The sequence below is a fragment of the Spermophilus citellus genome (genome assembly GCF_964194105.1).
Source record: "Spermophilus citellus genome assembly, chromosome: 5".
NCBI lineage: Eukaryota > Metazoa > Chordata > Mammalia > Rodentia > Sciuridae > Spermophilus > Spermophilus citellus.
This window is the reverse complement of record NC_138186.1, coordinates 107855805-107881561: the sequence shown is the minus strand read 5'-3', so window position 1 is coordinate 107881561 and position 25757 is coordinate 107855805. Positions and strand designations below refer to the sequence as shown.

Below are 25757 nucleotides of genomic sequence, written 5' to 3'. Positions count from 1 at the left end.
AATTCACCTAATAATAAATGCATTCACATCTTGACACAATATTTGTACAATTTAATCAAATTAAAATATACTCTTACTATCTGACATATCTAATAATTCTTTTTTTTTTTTTTAAAGAGAGAGTGAGAGGGGGACACAGAGAGAGAGAATTTTAACATTTATTTATTCTTAGTTCTCGGCGGACACATCTTCGTTTGTATGTGGTGCTGAGGGTCGAACCTGGCCCGCACGCACGCTAGGCAAGCGCGCTACCGCTTGAGCCACATCGCCAGCCCCCATATCTAATAATTCTGTTCCATTTCATTTAGGAAAACGGTTATCTCATTTGGTTAACCATATCCTAATTGATTTCCACCTACCTGAGAAAACTATTGTACAAAACTGCCTTAGAATTCTTCCATGAACAAACTTTAGGTGTTTCCATTTGGAAAAAAAAATGTTTCAAGTGCAATATTACAACGATAACAGAAATGGAAAACGCAGAAACACATTACTTCGTCTTGTACATGTGCATATGTGTTCATAACATGTTTTAGATATTGTGCAAAACTTGCTGTGGCACTGAAACACTGTTGCTCTGAAACTGCTTTCATCACTCTGAAAGAACGCCAAGCTTTGGGCTAGCAGGAACGCCACTAACACCACTTGATCCAAAATCATCTTCATTTCTTTCTTTCCAATTGCAGGAAAAAGAAGTGAAACCACAAAATCTTATATTTTATTACAATAACAGAATGCTGTTTTGGAGGTCAGGACGATGAAATAACAAGACCTCAAACCAGGACGCTCATTCCAAGGCACAGCAGTCACACAATCCATTTTAAAGGAGAGAGGTCGAGGCCCTGCCCGCTCTTGGCCGGAACCGTCATAAGGTCTCGCGAGAGCTTTCCCACCACCGCGAGCCCACAGAATCACTAGTTCCGGTCTCCTATCTTAGCACTCGCCCTTCTCTCCTTCCTCCTCTACTGCTAGCCGCGCCGGAACTTTTGTTGGTAGGAACGGGTTTATACAGTTGAGTGTTGCTGGCCGGCATCGAGGAGAATTGGGTGCCGTCCTCTTCCTGTCGCCGTCGTAGCAGCGGAGCGGAGCCGAGCTGATCTGATCCAGGAGCGCGGTTATCCGACCGGCTGGGTCTATGGTCGCTCCGCGAGCCGCTCCGCCGGCTGGTGCTTTTTTATCAGGGCAAACTGTGTTCCATGGCAGGGAACTTTTGGCAGAGCTCCCACTAGTAAGTGATATTCCATGTTCTCGCCCGGGGCGGTTGTTAGTGGGTGGTGAGGACGGGGCCTTGGACTCTATTGGGCGTGGAACCCAGCCCACGTCCCAAGCGCCGATGAGGGGTGCCCCTCGGGGTGTCCCCAAGAGGCTGCAGAACCAGAAGTGAAATGCACGGTATTGAGGCGACTCTCCTCCCTACACATGCCGAGTTTCTTGGGCGCGGGGCGGTGGTGGATCTGTGAGCAGGAAGGATGGAGAAAGGGGTTCAATATCCTGGAAAGAAGATTCAGGAGTTTTCATTTCGGGTTCTTGGATTATCTAGGCCTGAGCGTGAGATGAGGTGGGCACAGATATGTGAGGTGTGACTCAGTTTACGGTTGTGAGATTGCCGGTTCCGCATAGTTGTGGCTTGTTTTTGCCTAGGATTCGTTCAGGGAAATGGCTCTTTTGTCACTTACCTATTTTGAGTGGTTTTAATATTCCGAGGAGAGGAGGAAGTTAGGCTTGTTTCTGCTTGCTAACCGTTTGCTGCCTTTACAGTAATGCCTTCATGGAGTTTTACCTTCACAAGGTATAGGCCTCTCAAAATTTATTCATTTCTTTGCCGTTTATTTTATATTTTGTTTTAAAAGCAGGGTTTCCATTGATTTTTGTTTACGTGTACATTTAGCCTTTTTCATGTATAGGGTTTTTTTTGTTGGTCACCGTGGACGAGTTGGAGTGATAGCAAAAATATTTACCTCTAAATATATTTGTTTAAGCAGGCAAGAAGGTGTTTGATGGGACTAATTAAACATGGACTAGACTTTTCCACCATATAGTTGGAAGATGAACAGAACTTGATAAAGAAAATATCCTAGTGTGAATAATTTTAATGCCAAGAGCATTAATAACTAATTTAAATTTTTATTTTGAGTAGGATCGGTTTTTGTTATTCACCGATTTTTTATGTTTGTGTGAGGAAAAAAAAGAAACAGTGGACTTAAACCTGTTTTCCCCAAAGTGTGTTCTTTCTTGCTGTAACATCATTCTGGGGATATGAAGTGCCATAGAAGCTTTCATATGGGCCATATTACTTTTATATTGTATTGCTTTTACTTTTGAAATATTTACTTGGACAGTTGAAATAGAAAGTTCAAATAGTGGAGAAGAAATATTATGATAAACTTTGAAAGAACTTGAGAAATTGACCGGTAGCTACCTGTTGATTGTCAGAGGTTTTTCAGTTTTTTAAACAAAGATCTTGCCTCCCCTTTTAAGAGCATTTTTGTTATGCTTTCACGTACTGTTATTATTCTAAACCATTTTTTTCCACTTTTCAAATACACAATTAAAAAATTAAATGGGCTTTTCAATAACTATCCTTGCCTCCCAATTTGAATTGACCCAGAGGAAGGGGCTGCTTGGCTTTACTCAAATCCTTTGAGAATCATGGAATTCCTGATCTACCCAAGGTAATAAGTAGGAAAGATATGACAGTTCTTTGGAAAAAATAAACAGGGCTGTGGTAGAGCACTTGCCTAATATGCACAAGGCCCTGGGTTCCTGTCCCCAGCACCACAAAAGCAAACAACCACCAGAAAAAAACAAAACAAAAAAACCCCAAAGGTCATTGTTTTATGTGAATATTGTGAGAACTGAAAACAGGTATGAAATATGCTGTATTTCAAATTTTCTTATTTTACATTAGTGTCAGGTTTTTTCGAAGTTGCATGTGAAAATAACTGTGAATCTTACATGTGATCTTTGATAAAATGGGAGTACTTATAAGTCTTCTAGGTTTATTTTGCAAAGTACTGTGAGAAAAACTATTAAAATATTTGTTAGTGAAATTTATCTTAAAAAAATACAGTGACTGTAGAGTTGAAATTATTGCACAAGTCATAGTATATTTTAGAAAGTTGAATTAGAAAAACACATTGTGACCAAAACACAATGAAAGTCAAAGGTCATCAGATTTGCTAGTTGATTGAATGAACAAACAGGTAACAAAAATAAAAATTACAAAATCAACAGTGGCTACCTTATTGTAGCAGAGAGAAAACTTAACCGTAATAATTATACCTAAAAAAATATGAGATCAACAAATATGTGATGTAGTCAACACCCAATTTTTTAGAAAATCAACATTTTCCACTCCTGCATAAATGGGAAAGAATATAAATAGCCTTTAAAAATACTGTATTATAAAAGGAACTGTGAAATAAGCCAAAAAATACAGAAAGACTTAATAAAATAACATTGAAATCAACTTATTAAAAGGAAAAAAATGATGAGTTGGTTCTTTAGGAGAACCAAAAGAGAAGAAGGCTAAATCACTGCTAATTAAATCAAAGGAAAAAGGGATGATAGAAAATTAAGAATGGGAAAAGTAAATAAACTCGGAGTACTTTTGGGTTATTGCTGTGGTAATAAATTTGAAAGCCGAACCAAATTAAGAAAATTACCAGACAGATATCCTTAAAAAAACACATTGTTATTTCATGGGTAAATTCTTTCCAATTTTCAAGAGCATCTGCTGTTGAATTTGTTCCAGTTAATGAAGAAAGAAGGAAAGCTTTCCAGTTTTCTTTATGAAGCCATGATCTCAATGATAGAAAAATCTAGCAAGGGTGCCTTGCTTTTGCTGAGTCTGGCTTTGAACTTGAGATCCTCCTGCCTCAGTCTCTTGAGCCACTGGATTATAGGTGTGTGCCATCATGCCTGGCCCATTGGCTCTATTTCTAGGAAATTATTTCAAATATATTATTAACCAAATATGCAAAGATGAATTATAAAGGTATTATTTGAGGGCTGGGGTTGTGGCTCAGCGGTAGAGTGCTTGCCTACCACATGCTGGGCCCTGGGTTCAATCCTCAGCACCACATAAAAATAAACAAAGGTATTGTGTCCAACTAAAACTAAAAAATAAATATTTAAAAAAATAGGGCTGGGGATGTGGCTCAAGCAGTAACGCGCTTGCCTGGCATGCGCAGGGCGCTGGGTTCAATCCTCAGCACCACATAAAAATAAAATAAAAGATGTTGTGTCCACCGAAAACTGAAAAATAAATATTAAAATAAATTTCTCTCTCTCTTCTCTCTCTTTAAAAAAAATACATATTAGTTGAACCATTATTTGTAATAGTGAAAAATAATTTCCTTATATGTATGTTGATAGGGATTAAATAAATACTGATCCTTCCTTAAGGCTGTTAAAAAGATGCTGAATAACAAGTTCATTGACTTATAAAGACTCCCTATATATACTGAGCGACAAAAGCAGGTTGTAGAATATATTGTTTTTATTCATGTCAGTTTCATATCTGGTTAAATAGTTTGCTTGACTAGGTAAGAAGAGGGGGCTATAAATGTAATTATGAAACAGCTTTTAACGTGATTGGAATTTGTGAAGTGGGGAAATTCAATATCTTCTTCAATCAGGAACAACTGAGAAAAGCTATACTTCGTCAAATCTAAGGCACCATCAGTTGGTGCAAAATAGTTGCACCATTATTTTATGTTTTACCAAGAAAGAGTGAGTATACATGCTACCAATTAAAGGACATCACTGATTCTAAGATTCATCTTGATATCAATTTTAGAACCAATGAAATAGAATATAAACTAGTGATAGAAAGATTGAGGAGGATGAGGGAAAAGATGAGAGCAGAATATTTTTCAGGGCATATTTATGTTTTTGAGATAATTTTTACTAGTTTGCATTTCAGGAAATTGTCTTTTAGGATTACTTCTTGCACTTTGTACTTCTCAGAATATGAGTAGCCTCTTTAGTCTTAAAATGACTATGATTTTCTGTGACTTTGTTTATTTTCTAAAGCATGTTTTAATATCTTTATTCCTTCTAGTTTGCAATGGATTTTGGATAAACAAGATCTGTTGAAGGAGCGCCAAAAGGACTTAAAATTTCTCTCAGAAGAAGAATATTGGAAACTACAGATTTTTTTTACAAATGGTAAAAATTTTTTAAATTGGTTGAAATATTAGTTACCTTTGAATAAGAATGTTTTTGTATGATAATTTATGATGAACTGTCATAATCTGTACTTAAACATTTTTATTTATATATGTATTCTTACAACTTACTCATTTATCTTTTTATTGATCTGAATAAAGTTTTTGTGAACTATACGTCAGAGACACTGGACAATTTGAAAGTGTTAGTAATCTCCCTAAGCTTTTATAAAGCAACCCACTTTAAGGTTGGCTAAAGCAAAGTACTTTGAAGATAAATGATTCTTGGAATTGGCATCCTGTATTTGTCATTTTTACCTTAGAACTTTGCTTTGAAGGAAAGAGGATTTACTCAGAAGACCTGTAGTATGTCTTGGTATATTTTTATCACATATTCTTTCTAATCCTCCGTTGTTTTGAGGATTCATTATGGATTTTTTTTTTTTTGGTAAAGTATATAAAATGGTAGTAATAATGAGTTTGATAGGTAGCTTATTTTTTCATATTTATCAATGTGAATGTGAAAAGCATCAAAAATATTTAGAATTAAGAGGAAGATTGTCAACCATTTGGCTTCTTTACTGCAAGACCAACTTTTGCAATGGGACAATTTCTCTTTTTAGTTTATGCATAATGCTCTATTTTTTTAAACAAATTAACGTGTATAAATTTTTCTTTTGTTAAAAGTGAGTGTAGTTGTGATTTAAACATGTGGAAGTTACTGTTTAAGGTTAATATTATTACAATTAAGGGCAGATGGTACATTTAAAACTCTTTTATTATTTTTAGTTATTCAGGCATTAGGTGAACATCTTAAATTAAGACAGCAAGTTATTGCCACTGCTACAGTCTATTTCAAGAGATTCTATGCCAGGTAAGACTGTTTTATTTTAAGAATATGTTATATCTATTTGTAACTCCTGTCTAATGTTGAGGAGCTTCAGTATAAATGAATCAGTTGTTTGCAATAGAGTTAAATTGTGATTCCCCCCACCCCCTGTGTTTTCTAAGTGGGTAATACTTAACTTTTTTTTTTTATCATATTTTAGGTATTCTCTGAAAAGTATAGATCCTGTGTTGATGGCTCCAACATGTGTCTTTTTGGCATCCAAAGTAGAGGTATAAAACAATTTCTGTTCTCTGTCAAAGTATTATTCAAGTATATTGGTTAATCTTCCCCAGTTTTTACATTGCCTATGTAAGGATGATAATAGATGGTAATTTATGCAAAATATTTTGTACAAAATCAAAATGTATGCAAATCTTATCTTTATTTTATGTATTTACTTAACTCTTATATAGCACTTCTTATATTTTAAGGGCTTTGTAAGTTTTTTTTTTTTTTTTTTTTTTTTTTACAAATTCTGACTTAATCTTCATAACAAACTGTAGAATATATAGTAATAGTGTCTGCATTTTATCAAAGAGGGGACTGAGTCATAGAGACAAGTGCCATAGCTTGTCTACTATAACCTGAGAATGTCTCTTCTCCTTACCCATATGCTTCTTACTATCTTCCTTCTCTGCCTTCTGATGTTTGGCTTCCTGTCAAGCCATAGAGAAAGCAAAAGGGAAATCGAGAATTAGGAGATGTTACAGCTGTATAGATTCTAACAAGTAAAAGTTTGAATAATGAGGGTAGAAAAATTAGGTGAGAGAAGAAAGATAGGAACTTGTAGGTGAGATTGAATTTCTGCCCAATTTATATAGTTTTCTTTTTTTTTTTTTTTTTTTTTTTAGGTGAGGGCATGATAGTGGCTGGGGATTGAATCCAGGGCTTCCACATGCTAGACAAGAATTAAAAAGTAGCCCCAGTCCCACTTTTAGGTATTTTTGAGCTCAGCTTTCAAGCTATAGTTCAGGCAATTGCAGCAGGTTTTACAAAAACTGCTTGTTTTTCATAACTAATCCATGTAATAATCCTTTTTTTTAAATATTTATTTTTTAGTTGTAGGTGAATATAATATCTTTATTTCATTTTTATATGGTGCTGAGGATCGAACCTTTTTATATGGTGCTGAGTGTCTCATATATACCAGGCGAGTGCTCTACCACTGAGCCACAACCCTAGCCGGCTAGCCGTGTAATCTTTAGTATTACAAAACTTTTGTATTATATTTCTATTTTTGACTGGCTTTTTAGAATAGGAATTATGTTCTTGAGAACTGTGATTTTAACCTAGTAAGTTTGCATTCCTTTTGTACCCATTTTGATTGAGTTTTGTTTTAGACATTATTTAAGATTATCCATGCTCTCTTTCTCAACTATTACCTAAATTCTCATTGGATGGGTGAGGTGGTGCACGCCTGTAATCCCAGCAATTCGCAAGGCTGAGCCAGGAGGATCACAAGTTTGAGGCAGCCTTGGCAACTTAGTGGGAGCCTATCTCAAAATAAAAAGGGCTGGGGATGTGGAGGCTTAACGGTATTAGAAATAATATTAAGAAAAGCATTTTAAGGTATAAGGTTTTTTGATTGTGAAAGATATTTTCAAGTGTCAGAATCAACTTTGTTTTTGAGTTGTTTAATGGAAAAGAAAGTTTATAAAAAGCCTTTTATTATTGGGTAGTTTTCCCAAATATTATTATGTAATATTTGACTTTGTTTAGAAATGACCATCTAATATTTAATTTTATATATCTTAAACACAACCATTCTGGGGTGCTAAGATAAAAATCTGTATAAACTTCCACTCTTGTAGATTAATTTTGGGGTTTTAATTTGTTAAACATCTTTTTTGTTACTTGGTTATGGGGGTAGCTCAGTGGTAGAGCACCTATTTGTAGCATGTGGAAGGCCCTGGGTTCAATCCCCCCCGTACCACAAAACAAAAATAAAAACAACAATTTTTGTTATTTGATTTACTGAGCAGAAGTCTGTTATATGACTTACTGAGTAAAAGTTTGTGCTTTAAGAATTTTGGAAAATTAGTTATTCCTGGAGGTGGTACAGGGGGAAATGTATCTTTTCAAATATGGTTGCAGCATTTTTTCACTCTTTACTACGATTAAATCTTTATGTATTTTGCCCAGTTGTATGGCAGTTGTATACAAGTGGTGTTTAAGAGGATGTTTTAGACTCTTAATTTTTTTATTTTCACTTACCAGGATTGAAGTTTAAATATAAATACAAAAATAGACACACATATATTTCCCCCTATACACGCTAAGGATGCGAGTTGAAGATAATTTGAACAGTTTTTAGTTTCTTTTGTTGGATATGAAGCCAGTTCTTGACTTTTTTGGTGTTAAGATGAAGTGAAGGGGCTGGGGATGTGGCTCAAGCGGTAGCGCGCGCTCGCCTGGCATGTGTGCGGCCCGGGTTCGATCCTCAGCACCACATACAAATGAAGATGTTGTGTCCGCCAAATACTTAAAAAAATAAATATTAAAATTCTCTCTCTCCCTCTCTCTCACTCTTTAAAAAAAAAAAAAAGAAAAGAAATTGCTGTTTTTTAAAAAAAAAGATGAAGTGAAGGCTTTAGAATCTTGTAAGTTTTATTTGAAATTAAATGGGAGAATGGATGTAAAATAGATCATCTGATAAATTTTAGTTGTTTTTATGGTGGTGGTATGTTAGGTTGAAAGAGGAAATGGGAACTAATCTTGGAAGTCTTATACTATATCATTCTTGTTTTTCTATTCCAAAAAGGATGATAGGTGCTTGTTTGGTATTTTGGGTTTTTTTTTTTTCGGGGGGGGCAGTGATATTCAAGTTTATCTTACTTAAGAAATTTGATTTTTTTTTAAGATAATTAATTAATTAGTTAGTTAGTTAATTATGTGGTGCTGAGAAGCTAACCCAGTGCCTCACACATGCTAGGCAAGCAAGTGCTCTACCACTGAGCCACAACCCCAGCCTAAGAGAATTGACATTTATTACTAAATGGCATGACCTTTCTGTATGTTAGCAGGTACAATTGAATAGAAAGCATACTTAATATTTATTCTTGCAGTTAAGTATAGAATCTAAAAGTTGTCCTGGAAACAAACCTAAGTGCAAAAAAAAGTGGCATTGTCACTTTGGGGCTTGGTTTCTTATTTGGTATGTTTACTGAGATTAAATTATAAAATTATTTAAAATTTTGTCTTGAATTGTGATGATCTCAAGGAAAGTTAATATATTTAGAAATTTAAAATACTTTGTGCCTCAAGTAGGTATAAGATGGACAGACTATAACATGGGGACAGCTTAGAAATACTGTTTTAAATAGACCTCAGGTTTGCTTAGGTCTACTGGGTTAATATGTACCTGATCTCATCTACTTTTCTTTCCCTAGGAATTTGGAGTAGTCTCAAATACAAGATTGATTGCTGCTGCTACTTCTGTATGTAAGTGCAAAAGTATAATCTGCTTTAAGGATGTAATTCTAAAAAAAAAAAAAAAAAAACTCTCCATAGTATATAGATTTTTAGTTTATAAAATATATGAAAGATGAGTTGGGTTTATTAACATCTCCTGAGTATGCCTTTATGACTCACATATTTGTCAAAAATTAAAATTTAAAAAGATGTTTTTGCTTACATTATTATTTCTAGGACATTTCTTTAATGTTAAAAATGAATAGTAAACTGGGCACAGTGGCGCACACCTATAATCCCAGCCGCTTGGGAGGCTGAGTCAGGAGGAGGATTGCAAATTCAAAGCCAGCCTCAGCTACTTAGCAAGGCCCTAAGCAACTCAGTGAGACCCTGTCTCTAAATAAAATACATAAAAAGGACTGGGATATGGCTCAGTGGTTAAGTGCCCCTGGATTCAATCCCTGGTACAAAAAAAAAAAAGAAAAAAGAAAAAGAATAGTAATTATTAATCCATAAATATCAACTCAATGGCTCTTTTATAAAAAGATTAAAGAAAAAAATTATTTCCTAATTTATTGTATTTTAGGGTTTCCTAAGGATTAGCCATTATTTCATTCTTGTGGATAGAATAAACTATTCCTTTAACAACTGTAATGTGTATGTTTGCTGGGAATTACATCTTTTCAGGCCTCCAAATCACAAAACATGGTACAAGGCCAGGTGATGTGGCACACACATATAATCCCAGTGGCTTGGAAGGCTGATGCAGGAAGATCACAAGTTCAAAGCCAGCCTCAGCAATTTAATGAGGCCCTAAGCAATTCAGTGAGACCCTAGGATGAATGTCCATATGGGAAGTTTTGCCATTAGCCTTTTCCCACTGCACCCATTCAGTATTTATCACATATTTCTTCCTGTAAACTTGGACTACTTTGCTAATCTGCTAACTTTTATAGCATCCCTGCACAACCTGAACTTCGTCTCCTTTCAGATGGACTTAGATCAAACATTGTACTTTTGTCTCAGGTCTTTGGAAAGAGGGGAGGACGTAATCTTCCTGTGAATGTGGGAAGGTGCATTGAAATGCCTTTTATGGTTCTTGGTTCTGTCAGAAGTCACAATAGGATTGAACTTCATTTTGGCGGCTGCCACTTAAGCGATGGCTGCAAAAGGGAAGAGATATCTTTATTCTTAAGGGTAAAAGATTAGTAATTAGTTTTGCAAAAAAGTTTAATATACCATATATGTCATTGATGAATGACATATATGGTACATATTGCTTTTTTGGAAACTTGTTTTTCATAGAAAGGCTTGCAAATATATTCATAAAAAGTTTGGTTATCAATGAATAGGTAAATCCTATAGTAGACTATTTCACAAGTTTTATAGTGTATTATTACACAAGCCCAGACCACTCGGGTTTCAGATTTTTACCTCTGGTCTGTGATAAATCCTCCAAAGTCTTTTTCTTCATCTGCAATGTGAAGATATTATCTTTGTTATAGGTTGTTGTGAGTCTCAAATGAATTAATATCTATAAAACTTGGAACAATGCCTTAATTGTATTATTTTGCTGGGGTTACCCTAACAAAATACCACACTCAGTGGCTCAAACAGCGAAAATTAATTTTTTCATGGTTCCAGAGGCTGGAATTCCAAAATTAAGGTGCCAACAGGTTTGGTTTCTCCTGAAATCACTTGGCTTGATTTACAGATAGTCACCTTCTGGCTATTCTTACATGGCCCTTTCTCTGGGCACAAACACCCCAGTTGTGACTTCCTCATCATATAGGGACAAGCCCCACTCTTATGACCTCATTTAACCTTAATCACCTCTTTAAAAGATCTTTTTTCCAAATGTAATCCCATTCTGAGTACTGGGGGTTAGGCTTCAACATAAAAATTTTGGAGGGACAGAGTTTATAACACTTAGTAAACTTTACTAGCAGTTGTCATCATCAATAACAGCATCATTATCTCTGGAAACATTTCCAGGTGCAATGGTGGGTATCAAAATAAATACAAGGAATTTAAGGACAATATAATAAGGCGTGCATGTAAAAGTATTAATACAGAAGAATACAAGTGGTATAAATAAGGGAGTTATAGGGGAGTTAACAGAGAATACTGTGTTTTGAGTGTTAGAGGAATGAATCTAAATAATATAATTTAAAGAAGAAAGAAAGAATTTGAACCTGCAGAAATGTAGGAGAAAAGCAGTCTAGGAACAGTGCATAGTTTCCTCAAAAATAGAAATTGCTAGCAAGTTACATTCAGTAAATGGTGAGTAAGGAAATAGTGGAGGGAAATCCTTACCTGGCTAGTATCAGTTAATAGAGGACCTTCAGTGCTAGAGGAAGGGATCTACACTTTGTTTTGATGATAGTTGTTGTTTTTCTTCCGTATCAGGGATTAAACCCAGGGAAGCTTAACCACTGAGCAACATACCCATCCCCTTTATTTTTTATTTTGAAATATGATCTTGCCAAGGTGCTTAGGGCTCATTAAATTGCTGAGGTTGGCTTTTTAAAAAAATATTTATTCTTAAATTTTATGTGGACACAGTATCTTTATATTTATGTGGCGCTGAGGATTGAACCCAGTGCCTCGTGCATACTAGGTGAGCACTCTACCACTGAGGCACAACCCCAGTCCCCTGAGGTTGGCTTTGAACTTGCAATCCTCCTGCCTCAGCCTTCTGCCTCAGATTACAGGTGTGTGTAATCCCAATGGCATCACACCTGACATTTGTTTGATCTTTAAAAGCTTTATTTATTTTTAAACTTAAATGTGATGCCAGAATTGTGCATTGGGAAAATCGTACAGAATTAGTTAAGATGAATTGGAGGAGGAGGTGGGTAGAATGAGACAGACAAAATTTAAAGTTGTTTGCATTATAACATGAATGAACCTTGAAGATATGATAAGTGACAAATATCAATCACAAAAAGACGAATACTCTGATCCCACTTCTATTAGGCTCTTGGAATATTAAAAATAATATAATAAAGATTAAAAGTAGAATGGTAGTTTCTACTGTCCAGAGAGAGTGGAGAATAAGGAATTATTGTTTAATGGGCACAGTGTTTCAGTTTTACAAAATGAAGAATTCTGGAGATGTATGGTGGTATGGTTATATAACAATATGAATATATTTAATGCCACTGAAATAGATACTTCTGAAAAGAATTAAATTGACATTGGATATTCTAAATGTAAATGTATTAGTAAAACATCCTCTTAAAATGTAAGAACAGTGGAAGAAATTTAGAACTTGACACATTTTAAGAAAAAGACTTGTATAGTGGCTTGTGCTGTACAGAGAAAGCTGTGAATCAAAGAAAGTCATATCTTTGGGAGTGTTATCAGACACTAGAGATGGAGGTAATTGCAAGGAATTAAGAATTTTGTAGGTTCTGAGAAGGAAAATCTTACTGTATTGTATATGAAACAAAATAACCTTAGTGAAGAGTGGATGCTTATCTAAATTACTGTGGAAATGAATAGAATTCTATAAGACTGAATGTAGTAGGATCTGCACATACACATTGTATTTTAGCTGATAAAATTGTAACTCAGACATAGAAGTTACCTATTCTGATAGTGTTATGCATGCATACTGCCGCAGTCTGGCTGGGCACAATTCAGGAGCCACTTGTCAAAAGAAACTAACTTTATTTTTAGAACTACAAACGCCAAACAAAACCGCCCCTCAGGAAAAACCCCTCAGAGCCCAACTGCCACCACCAGCTTCCCACAAGCCTCTCACCCCCACACAAACCTCACCACCTCCCACAATCCTCCTGTTCTTGAGGCCAATTGGCTGGGTTGCGTGGGCGGAGCCAAAGAAGTCCCCCAATGAGCAGCTCCGTGGAGGAGCCAATCAGCTAGATGTTGCTGGGGCCGCTGTGAGCCAATCATCAGCTGGCAGTCTGAAGGGCAGGGAAACAGCCCAATGAACATCACCGCAGAGGAGCCAATCAACTAGATGTTGCTGGGGCCGCTGTGAGCCAATCATCAGCTGGCAGCTGGAAGTTTGCTGGGGCCCCTTTGGCTGTGGCTCTCAACACATACTAGAATTGAAAATGTATGACATGTTGAGAGCCAGATTTCTCACTATCCGAGTGAGAATTTGCAGATACATGAGAGAAGACCAGAATGGTCCATGTGGTAAAGATCAGAAATGGAAACATGAGTATGAAATAATGTTTACCTTGATATAGACACAAATAGTTACATGTATAAATATTTATAGATAAATGTATATACACGGATTAATAGGTGTATTTCTTGGCTCTGTCAGTTGAGATGGTCTACATGCAATGAAATCCCAGTAGCAGTAAGCTCAGTTAATACCCACATCTTGATTTCTAATAACCATTTTCCAGTAAAAGGGACCAGGGCTGTAGGAGAAATGGCTGGTTCTAGGATTGCAGCAGAAATGTACAAGATGGACCTGAAATGTCTCAAGTGTCAGGAAGTAAGGAAGTATTCAAAACCAAAAACCTGCATTGGTGGGACTTTGTCAAAAGGATAAAGGAACCCAACTGAAGAAATTCCCAGGAGCCAAAGCTAGAATATTTTGAGCAACAACAGAAGTAATGGATTATAACTCTATAAAATGAGTTTATACTGATATAAATAGAAGTCTGAATAAATCAAATAGAGGGAAGAGACAAATATTCCCTTCAGAAAAATTAAAATAATTTATGTAGCCACTTCTTTCTCAAGTAAGGGAAACATAATGTATTATGGAAATTGAGAAAAGAAGTAACTTTATAGTGCAGAAATCTGACAGAATACCAACCACATGCTCAAGATGGTAACAATAGTAATAAAGTACACTAATGGTATGGACCATTGATGTGTTGCAATGAAAATAGTTCTTCTGTGGTCTACTTTCAGAAATCCATAACCTGTGCTGGGGTTGCGGCTCAGTGGTAGAGCGCTCGCCTAGCATGTGCGAGGCCCTGGGTTCGATCCTCAGCACCGCATAAAAATAAATAAATAAAGGTATTATGTCCAACTACAACTAAAAAAATAATTTTTTTTTCAAAAGAAATCTGTAACCTCATCATAAGGAAAACATTAGACACATTCAAATAGAGGGCAATCTTCTAAATATTTCACTAGAACTCCTAAAAACCATCAAAGTCATCAAAACAAGGAAAGTTTGGAAAAGTCTTGTAATTAAACTTAGTCTAACGAGACATGATGACTAAAATTAATGGACATATCTTCGATGAGTTCCTGGAACAGAAAAAGGCATTAAGTGAAAACTAAGATCTGAATAAGCTATGGAATTTAATTAATACTAATGTGTTGTTGTTGAGTCATTAATTATAAAATAAGTGAACTATACTGATGTAAGGTGTTAATATTAGGGTCAACTGGTCCACAGGGCATCATAGTCTGCTTAGCTGTTATAAGAAAATTCCATAGACTACATGGCTTTAATAACACATTTCTCAAAATTCTCAAGTCTTAGTAGTTCAAGATCATAGTGCTAACCTTGATCAATTCTTTGAATGGTCATGATTCCATGTTATAGATACCTTTTTTTTTTTTTTTAATAAGAACACCAATCCTATTATGCTGCCTACATATAAACTTGATTACTTCCCAAAGGCCTTACTTTGAAATATCATCACACTGGGAATTAAGGCTTCAACATACGAATTTGCAGGGGTAGGGGTCACAGACATTCAGTCCATAACAAGGAACTCTGTACCATGTAATCACTGTTTCTTTTTCTGTATACGTAAAACCTTTCTTTAAAAAAAAAAAAAGGTAGAGGAATTTAATTAGATAGAGTTGGTTTTCTTTTTAGGGAAACTTGAGCATATTATCAAGTGATGAGACAGATTTACTGAAATAGGAAAGGTTAAAGATGGGAGTAAAATAGTAGGAATGATCAATTGAATGAACAATGAACAAATCAATGAATAAAACATGTACAAATGATAGGGATAATAAAATAGAGGAAGGATTCATTTTTCTATTCATTGGAAGAATAGGATTAGAAGCTAGAAAATCAGGCCAGGCAGAGTGGTGCCTACCTATAATCCCAGCAACTTGAGAGGCTGAGGCAGGAGGATCACGATTTGAGGCCTGCCTCAGCAATATAGTGAAATCCTGTCTCAAAATAAAAAATCCCCAGTCCTGGGAAAAGGACTGGGGATGCTCAGTGGTAGACTGTCCTTGGGTTCAATTCCTAGTACTTGCAAAAAGGGGTAGAGGGAAGGTGTTATAAAACTCAGAAACATTATTCATTTTTAGAATTAATTAAAGGAAAGGGGAAGATATAATTTTCCTAATGTCAATTTTAAATGGTTCTAGGTTTTATGCTTTGGTAGATATTACCTATCTAAATTAACTGTAGGATACTTAATTTACAAAACAAATCTTTCTACAAATATAGTACATAAAATAAGTATTTCCTTTTAATTTCAATGAGGCCATCTTTTTTGAAATATTGTACGTAAAATAAGTAGATTTCCTTTTAATCTCAGTGAGGTCACTTGTACAAAACATTCTGGAACCTATCAATAGATTCTTTTTTTAATATATATATATTTTTTTCATTGTAGGTGGACACAGTACTCTTATTTTATTTGTATGTGTTTGGTGCTAATGGTAAAATCCAGGGCCTCACGCATGCTAGGCAAGCGTTTTACTGCTGAGCCCCAACCCCAGCCCTATCAATAGATTCTTGATGGAATAATATGTTGCATTATAATGACTTGAATACAATTTTTCACAAATAGTACATAAATGTGTACAGCTCACACCATTTTGAGGAGATAGGGGATCAGTGGTTAACAATGTTTTTTCATGTGCATTTTTAGTGACTTTTTAGTAACAATTTTTAGTTGATAAATCCTTAGTTATTTTGAAAAGTTCAGAAGGTACAGATGAGTAAAAAGAAAAATCCTTAAGTCTCAGAGATGAACATTGCTGATAGGTTTTTGGTGAAATATATTTACAACTTTCTATCCCCTTTCCCTTCCTTTTTCCTTTTCTTTTTCTCTTCCCTCCCTCCCTTCCTTCCTTCCTTTTCTCTTTCTCTCCCTTTCTTCATATATGTAACCCGTATGTTCCCTCTAAGCCAAATCACTGGAGAACACAACAGTACCATTCTAGAACTAGCAAGACTTTAGAAATGACAAAAGCCAGTGATTGTTTTTCTCAGTCTTTTATTTTTTTAAACATCAGAACCATTTCTTGGTATGTTAATATAAAATCAAAGCTCTCTGATTGTAGTAATAGAAGTATAAATGAGGGCTTAGGGCTTCCCAAAGATACTCAGTCTTTCCCCTCCTTTGATAACAAAAATCTAGGTCCTTAAGTATTGCCTGGAGTGCTTATTGATAATGATTTAGCCGTACTCTCTAAAATTCTGTATTCTTTTAACACAATTAAAACAATGTTCGTTTAATTAACTTTGACATTTGCTCCATTTAAACTGTTTTTCTCTTTGTTTGTATTTTGCAGTAAAAACTAGATTTTCATATGCCTTTCCAAAGGAATTTCCTTATAGGATGAACCATGTAAGTATATTATACAAAGTAATCACTTGTTAAACTGTATATAAACAAGCTGAACTTACTAGCCTTTTAGAAATATCAGTTTCAAATATAATATTCCACAAGAATATAGACATTATTTTAAATTAAAGATCAATAGTTGATCTTTTTAAAAACATTTCATAGAAGTGGTTATCAACCATCTCTGCCCATTGGATTACCTTGGGAACCTTTTAATACCAATGTTGGGTCCTCTCCAGACTGACTAAATCAGAATTTTCAGGCTTAGAGTTCCTGGTATTAGTATTTTTTAAAAACTTCCAGGTGAGTGATACTAATGTGCATCTGGGGTTGATAACTACTATAATGGATCAGTATTAAATTATATTTGATAAGTTATATTTTTAAAAGATTAATATTTGCCATTTTAATAAGCATGTCTGCCATTTTCCACCTTGCAAGGGAATTGTTCATTCTACTTGGTATTTTTTTTAATTAAATAGAGATAATTTCATTTTGCATTTATTGAGTAGAAAGGATATTTTAATAGAAGTGAGCTAGGGATACAGCTCAATGATAGAATGTTTGCTTATTAGTGTATGTGAGACCCTGGGTTCAATCTATAGCACCAAAAACAAACAAACAAAATGCTTACAAGAGCCTGGCTTTTCCTTATAAGGATTTAACTGCTTTGTAATTATAGTTGCATGAATTATGCAATAGTAAAAAGTAATTTAATTATATATATTCTAATATAAGCTGTGTTTATTTTCTGTTTTGTAAAAATGTGTGACAAATTACTATAAACTAAGCAGACTTGTGTAATTAGGTTTCTTGTTGACTTTTTTTAAAACAGATATTAGAATGTGAATTCTATCTTTTAGAACTAATGGTAAGTATGTTTTTTCCTGTGTTTAATAGAGGAACAGTTATTTTCAAGCTTAATGAAGTCAAATTACTTACAGAAATTATTTATAGGCAGGTACATTTTAAAGTCATCTAAGTGATTTGTGATTTTGAAATCATAGTAACCTAGTAACATTACCTATTTTCTCTCTGAAGCCTGTAATATAATTTGTATATCCTAGTCTGGATGGAAAAGTTATTCTATAGTAACTATAACAAAAGGATTATAAGCAAACAAGTCAGGACATTAAACCACTGTAAATTATGTGCACAACTTGTGTATGTGTGTGGTATAATTTAAAAGATAGATTATGTCTTTGGCAGAATTCTCCTCCAATTGGGAATCATGGATTTATAGGCTAATAAGAGGTTTCAGTGTGTTGCAGATGTGACACTTTGAGTCTCTAAGGGAATGAATGGATGCTGACTGACTGCCAACCGATATACCAAGGTATATTCCAGAGAGAGCACTGCCTTCATATTGTAGTAGAGTTTAGGGCTGCTATACTGCTTGCTAAGAGAACAAAAGAGAAGCAAGCATGAGTTACAGAAATTCACTTTGAAATACACTATTAAAAATTAGTTGGGTAATGATAAAGTTTTTGTGTTGTAATAAATCTGTTTTTATACATACACATTTTTTAAACTGTTTCTAGGATTGTTGCTTGATAGTGTATCATCCTTATAGACCTTTGCTCCAGTATGTGCAGGACATGGGCCAAGAAGACATGTTGCTTCCCCTTGCATGGTAATTAGAACAGAAGTTATTAATAGTGTAACATGTTATTAGATAGGAAGATTGCCAACTAAATATGAAATTTGATATTTTTGAAGACATTAAACTAGTGCCCCAAGGTATTTTATGTTAAGCAAAATATCTGCTTGTTGAACTTTAATAATTATGATGTGCTAAAATGATAAGCATCTTAAATTAACTGTTTATTAACTAGTTAAAATTTGATTTTATGTTTTTAACATAAAATTTAAGAGTGAATTTATCTTTAAAATAATCAGTATACTTTTTGGTAGTGTTCATTTTATTTCTGATTTTTTAAAAATTAGAAGAACATGTTTATAATTTATTGGAGGGCTCAAAGTTCAAAATGTGTTTTATTCACCTATTAAATGTGCTAATACATACTTAATTGTCACACTCTTGAGTCAATCTTTTTGCTTAAATGTTTTATCTTACTAGCTGTGTTCAGTAATAGAAAAGGGAAATATGTGTGTACAAAGATGGGAAATCTGTCCCTCTCTGGGTGGAAATGTACAATCAGATGAAATAATTCTACTTTCAGTAATAATATGATTTACATTTCTATAGGAGGATTGTGAATGATACCTACAGAACGGATCTTTGCCTACTGTATCCTCCTTTCATGATAGCTTTAGGTATGTAAGCATGGTGTGCCCTTATTAATTAAATTGTTATAAATCTATTTAGGTCATCCTAAAATAAATTTCACCCTATTGTACTTTAGGTTTTTAAGTTTCCATGAAGTAATAGACTAATCTTTGCATGTGAACTTTCAATAATATGAACTGTAACTGTCACAAATCAGGGTTATAGTCCTCCCACCCTCACCCCCTTTTTTGGTGAGTTTTTAACAAATCATTTAAAACAATTTTAATCAGTGTCTATGAATACTTTTGTTTGGTGGGAAAAGTTCAGAATTAAGCCTGCTAATATTAGTTGTAAGTCTTATAAAATAACTATACCAGATTTTCATTTCCTGAGCCCAGTTAAGTACTCAGAGTTAAACAAAGGAGCATCTAGCTGTCTTGGTAGATGGAGAAGTTAGCTACCATTCCATTATCCATGGAAGAGAGTGCAGTAGTGGATTAGAACACAGTCTTTTGAGTTAGGTAGTCCTAGGTTTAAACTTTGCTTCCTTTATAATTGAGGGGAAATTGTTTAACTTTCTGAGTTTATTTCCTTAATTATAAAAAGGTAAAAACTTCAGAGTGCTAAAAACTTCAGAGTCATTTAAGAGTTAAATCTGATAGCTTATAGAGCACCAAATAATGCCTGCTATATCCAGGTACTTGTTCCTTTTTGTCCTTCTATTGATTTCTATGACTCTATCTCTTAACCCCTCCCCCCTCTCACACACCATTCTTTTATCATTCTGGAATTATTTTTACTGTTTTCTCTTTTTTTCACGTATTCCTTAAATATTGATGTTAAAAGTCACCTTTTATCAGGGATGACAGGTTATATTTATTCTTCTGTATCACTGATGGCTCTTATACAGTACTGAACTGGGGAGGCAGGATTCTGAAGTTGTATCCAGTCAGTGGGAAGAAGTGCTGGGATATATAGATTAGGAAGGAAGGGATAACAGGACACATACCATGTCTTTGCCAAACCTGTGATCTTTGTACTTGCTGACTGAGGCCCAGGGCTTCTGTAGTCTTTTATATGCTGAAACATTTCAATTTCTTTATTTGAGATCTTGCTCCTGAGCAGTTCTTTATATCCATCAACCATATACATAACTCCACTTGACATCTAACTGGCACTTCAGACTCTTGATCAGGAGCTCATTGCTTTGTTCTCAGATATCCTCTTCCATTTAATGTTTTTGCTAGCTTGGTAAATAGCAATAGGTATTTGCCTTTGTTGGAAACCCAGCAGTTAGGTTCTTTCATTTCCCTCAGTAGCTACATCCAGCAGGTTATCAGTACCTTTCATGCCTTCCTTTCAATTATCTGTCCCTTATGTAATATTATAACCATTTTCTCATTTTCAACTAGTTTACCACAGCAGTTTCCTAACTGATTGGTCTCCAGCATTCTTGTGCTCAGAGATCAGAGAGCCAATCTATTCTCCATTCTGTTGAACTACACTGATGGTTCTCAATAGGGAATAATTTTGCCTCCCATGGGATTCATCAATGTCTGGAGATGGTTTTATTGTCATACCAAGGTGGGATACTACTGTCATCTAGTGAGTAGAAGCCAGAGGTGGTGCTTAGCGTCCTAGAGTGCACAAGACAGTTTCAAAGAATAATCCAACCCAAACGACAGTAGTTCCAAGGTTGAGAAACCCTGAGCTAGAATAAGCTTTTTAAAATGTAGAATCTCTCCCAGTCGCTGAATAAAATCTGTGGCATCTCTATCACTTATGGATAAGCCATTATCTCCCTTTACTCTGAGATTGGCTCAGATATCACCTTTGTAGTGACACCGTACCTCCCCACTCTCTCAATATTGCCTCAGTCTGGGTGTATGGTGCCTTCTCTATCTCTAATTTACATGCTCCCCTCTCATGGCATTTCCCACTCTTTTAAGTAACTGTTTTTATTATTATTTTAGTCCTTTGATTTCTCAATTCCTTTTGGACCTAAGCCCTACTCTAGCATCATTTGACTTGGAACAACTAATATATCAGTTCACATTTGAGTGGCTGTTTTTTTGTTCTTTTTGTGGTATTGGGTATGGAATCCAAGGCTCACAAATGGTCTATATGCACTCTTACCACTGAGCTACTTGACCATCTGCTTGAGTGGCTGTTTACCCAGAATGTCATTCTTAGCAAAGTCAAACGGTAACCTGAACAGGGAATATAACTTTTAACAAGCTGGGGTGGGATCAGGATAGATAATCTGTGCAGTAGAAATTGTTTCAGTCAAAACTGTGACATAGGTCATTGTCTTTGAGCTCTTTTACTATCTTTGTTAGTTTTAATTTTATGTAATGTATATAATTGTATATGATGTGTCACATTTTTTTCTAATCCCTATTTGATTACAACAGTGAATTCTGCACCAGTGTGCTCAGTTGTTAAATAATATCTATCTTGTGATCAGACTTTAAAAAGCCAAAATAAAAAAAATAGTAGAGGCAATGTTGCTTTTAATTTAAATATAATCAATATTGTTGAAACATCAGTATATTGATTATTTTTGTCAAATTGACCTTTGTGACTATATTGTACTGCTGTTCAGATTCCTGTTTTAATCTCATTAGATGATTTTTCCTCTCTAACGTGCCCTTTCAGAGTATCTGTACCAAGTAGTAAACCGAAAGGAGCAGATGTCAAGAACCTTAGTGTAGTTTAGTAAATTTTTCTGTCTATATCAAATTAAATTGATGAGATAGTTAGTACTATTAAATATAGCTTTGTAAGGTTTAAAAACAGTTTTAGAAAATATATGTATGTGAAAGTTGTGAAAATCTTTAGTTATGTGACCATGTTTGTAGTTAAGCATGTGCAATTGTCTTTTCATTTCAGCTTGCCTACATGTTGCCTGTGTTGTGCAGCAAAAAGATGCCAGACAGTGGTTTGCTGAGCTTTCTGTGGATATGGAAAAGGTATTTAAAATTTTTTGAATTTCAACATTTTAAAATTCATGTCTTATTTACTTACCTTCAGCTTAAAACCTTATGATGCTCACCAGGCTAAGAAGATTGTTGATTAAATATTAAGAAATACATGCTTGATGAAAGGTTGATATTAGTTTTTTTAAGTTATATTTATCTTTCTGGCTTTAGGTTAAATAGAATGGTAAACTTTTGGCTCGATTTGTTGCAGAGTAGCCTCTAACTTCCAGGATTATCTAAAAAGCTACCTAGTGATCACTAAACACTACCATGAACTTCTGTAAAACAGCACATTGGTGGCAAAGCCCTATTTTCTACCTTTTCTGCTCAAGTGTTGAAAGCATTACAATTAATCCAACTTTAACTCTGTGTGGGTAGAGAAAAAAGAGCTAAACTTGGCAATAGATATGACATAATACAGTTGCAGTTTTAGGTCATCTTAACTGATATGTAGAGTAGTTAACAACCAAAACAATGTCTTATGTGTAATACCTCCCCTTAAATTGTTTGAGAAAATTGATATTAAAGGAATACTCAATAGTGGTATATTCCTTCATGATTTCAACCTTTACTGTTTGTACCTTGCTAGTTTGTTTTGGCTTAAGAGGACAGAAATCAACTAGATATGAGATAAGGATGGATAGGGCATACATGTTGAAAGGTAAGTGGCTATAAAGCCTAAATAACAGTGTGGTGAAAAATACTGTTCTCAAATTTGTTAGGATTATCTATCCTGAATTCTCAAGGACACAGACTCATCTTTTTACCATTTTTGAAGGGTGCCTCATATATGATGTCTGTTCTTTATAGGTACTAAATATTGCTTTTTTTTTTTTTTTTCTTGCCACTGAGAACTTTTCAAATATTTTCTTGTAGATTTTGGAAATAATCAGGGTTATTTTAAAACTATATGAACAGTGGAAGAATTTTGATGAGAGAAAAGAGATGGCAACTATTCTTAGTAAGATGCCGAAACCAAAACCACCTCCAAACAGGTACTTTGTAAACTTTTAATTATTGACTTAATTATATATATATATATATATATATATATATAGTACTCATTTATCTTTTTCTTTCTTAGATTTTTGTTTTGTATCTTTTTCTTAAAACTTCTATCAAAATTTCTTGATTCATCCTATTTTTTTAATTTGTAATTTGAGACTCTCATTTTAAAAAATACATTAATCTGATCTATTTAATAACTTTTCCAGATGCAGTGGAGGTCTGTTACAGGTATCCCTCAACATATAGCCACATACTGTACATAAATTTAAACAGAACAGTATTAGACAAAGTCATCTGAAATTCAGTGATAAGGAATTCTGCAGTCAGTTTGACTAAGTAACATTCCTCTTCTCCACTTACTGGCTATTATTCTATTTTATGAATTTCAGTAGCAGTTTTTTAAAATTTTGATAAATGATCTGATATGATAAAGATAAGAATTTTGGTTTTTGAGTGATCCTATGAACCACAGCACACAACATACCTTTTATAAATATTAATCACCTGTGCTAAAGAGTTTTTCTTTTCTTTTTTTTTTTTTTAGTAGGATCTGTTTGTTTAGTTCTTTGGTTCAGCCCTCACAATATATCAGGCCAGATTATTTGAGGTAGGAAGAAATGCTACCCATCTTAATAATTTATTTAGAAAGATAATTTGTATAACAGTAAGATAGATTTATAGATTGCTACTGATGAAATGTTACAGTCTGGAAAAAAAAATAGTACTTATAACAAGGAGCTGTTCAAGGCAGTCATTCAAACAGCTACCTTTGGATGCATTTTTTGCAGAAATTCCCTGAGTGATTCTCCACTAGTGGCAGGGCCTGAAGCTGCAAGATGATGGTGGACAAGATAAGGCAATAATCCTGTTGCCACAGTTACTGGTATTTTCAGCTTTAGTTCTTTTTAAATATGTAGCATTTTCCAGGAAATTACTTAATTTTTTCCTGACTTACAAGGTTTGTTGTAATTACATCTGATTTTATTATGCCATTGAACAGCAGACTTTTAGAAAAAGAACAATTTTATTTTCCTAAATAGTAGAAATAGGATTTTATATGTAAGATTTAATTTTGTAGGACTTTTGTTTAGAAGTTGTGATCTCTATGTTGAGTGATACCTGTAATAACAATGATATCCATTACCCTAATTTAAATTTTTTGAGTGTATATGAACACTAACTTCCATACTGCTTGTAATGTGTGAGAGTACAAAGTGCATAAGAATAAAAACATAAAACCAAATGTTAGTCTTCTGGATTTTAATTTTTCCACATCTGTGTCTTAATCAGAAATGTCTTTGTAGAGTCATGCTGCAGATTCAGAAATTAATAGGCTTATCAGGGTGTTGAAAATCAATCTTTTAATTAGTATAAAATCTCTTTCTTCCCCATTTGAACAGTGAAGGAGAGCAGGGTCCAAATGGAAGTCAGAACTCTAGCTACAGTCAATCTTAAAACATTCCGAAGAATTCCGTAGTGGACCACTTGGAAATAAACCATTGGACAGATTTCAGTAATGTCTTCAGTGGAATACAAATGAAAATGAATAGCTTGTTTCTGTCAAGCATATTGGGAATTGATTTTATTTTTGCAAAATAAGTTTTTCTTTACCTAATTTGATTCTAGTACATAATTGATAAAAATCTCTTAATTATAAAGTTTGGAAAGGTTCTATGGGGACCTACAGACAGACATACATAGACATTTTATGATTAATAGCTTTTGATTAGTATATTTCTTAATTTGGATGAAAGACATTGTAGCTTTTTTATTAAGCCAGAAAACATGAAACATAATTTGTTTAAAATTCTGTGGTCATTGAGGGACAAAAAAAGGACATAAAGTCAGTATATGAGGGTCTCCCCCCCCCCCCCAAGTTAAACTTTAAAACTGTATTTAAGGAATAAAATCTTACAAAATCCTGGAAGATTTTGATAATGATGTTGATAATTTCAGGGAAATTAATCAAGTACCTATTGATTTTAAAATGTATTTTATTCAGTAGTTTGGGTGTCTTGCCATGGAAGATAATAGCCCGGCCTAGCAGAAAAGTGCAATATGTATAGGATACTTTGACATTTTAAAAGCTATATTAATTCCATAACCATTTTGAAATGCTGGGCAAACTTTTTTTAAAAAGTGAATCATACATGAAGTTATTTGCAATTAATTCAATTAATGAGACATTTTGAAAGTTTAATTGGATAAAATACCATAATGAGGTTGAAATTTTGATGAATTTTTAATGTTGATTTTTAATCTGCTGTGAAGAAAATTTTTTTATAAGATACGTGCCCTAGTTTAATTTTGTATCTTCATGTGGGTTTACAGATTTACTGCAGGTATCCTGAGCCAGGAATACAATCAGGTTTCAGGCCAGTTTGAAACTGGCTATTCTTAATTTTCATGAGTGTAGGACCATCAGATTAAATGTTATGTCAGTGGACTGTGCTGTCTGTGGAACTTAATAAATTAATCATTTTCTTCAGACCTGAAGGAGAGTGATAAAACTTGGAGTCA

General features: G+C 34.3%; 1 protein-coding gene across 4 annotated transcripts in view; it reads left to right on the top strand.

The window, feature by feature from the left end:
- Nucleotides 1–944: 944 nt before the first annotated feature.
- The window catches only part of CCNC (cyclin C), a 39903-nt gene continuing 15090 nt past the window's right edge, over nucleotides 945–25757 (top strand). The window contains exons 1-12 of one of the 4 annotated variants that reach the window (XM_081294254.1): nucleotides 947–1228; nucleotides 5066–5172; nucleotides 5961–6045; nucleotides 6221–6290; nucleotides 9450–9501; nucleotides 16966–17021; nucleotides 17854–17889; nucleotides 18560–18651; nucleotides 19228–19295; nucleotides 22141–22220; nucleotides 23106–23224; nucleotides 24638–25500. In XM_081294254.1, coding sequence (XP_081150380.1) covers nucleotides 1197–1228; nucleotides 5066–5172; nucleotides 5961–6045; nucleotides 6221–6290; nucleotides 9450–9501; nucleotides 16966–17021; nucleotides 17854–17889; nucleotides 18560–18651; nucleotides 19228–19295; nucleotides 22141–22220; nucleotides 23106–23224; nucleotides 24638–24692 — 852 coding nt within the window. In that variant the 5' untranslated portion in view covers nucleotides 947–1196 and the 3' untranslated portion in view covers nucleotides 24693–25500. Of the gene's footprint in view, nucleotides 1229–5065; nucleotides 5173–5960; nucleotides 6046–6220; nucleotides 6291–9449; nucleotides 9502–16965; nucleotides 17022–17853; nucleotides 17890–18559; nucleotides 18652–19227; nucleotides 19296–22140; nucleotides 22221–23105; nucleotides 23225–24025; nucleotides 24545–24637; nucleotides 25501–25757 lie in introns of those variants that run through there. The other 3 variants (XM_081294255.1, XM_081294253.1, XM_081294256.1) reach the window with 3 other exon arrangements.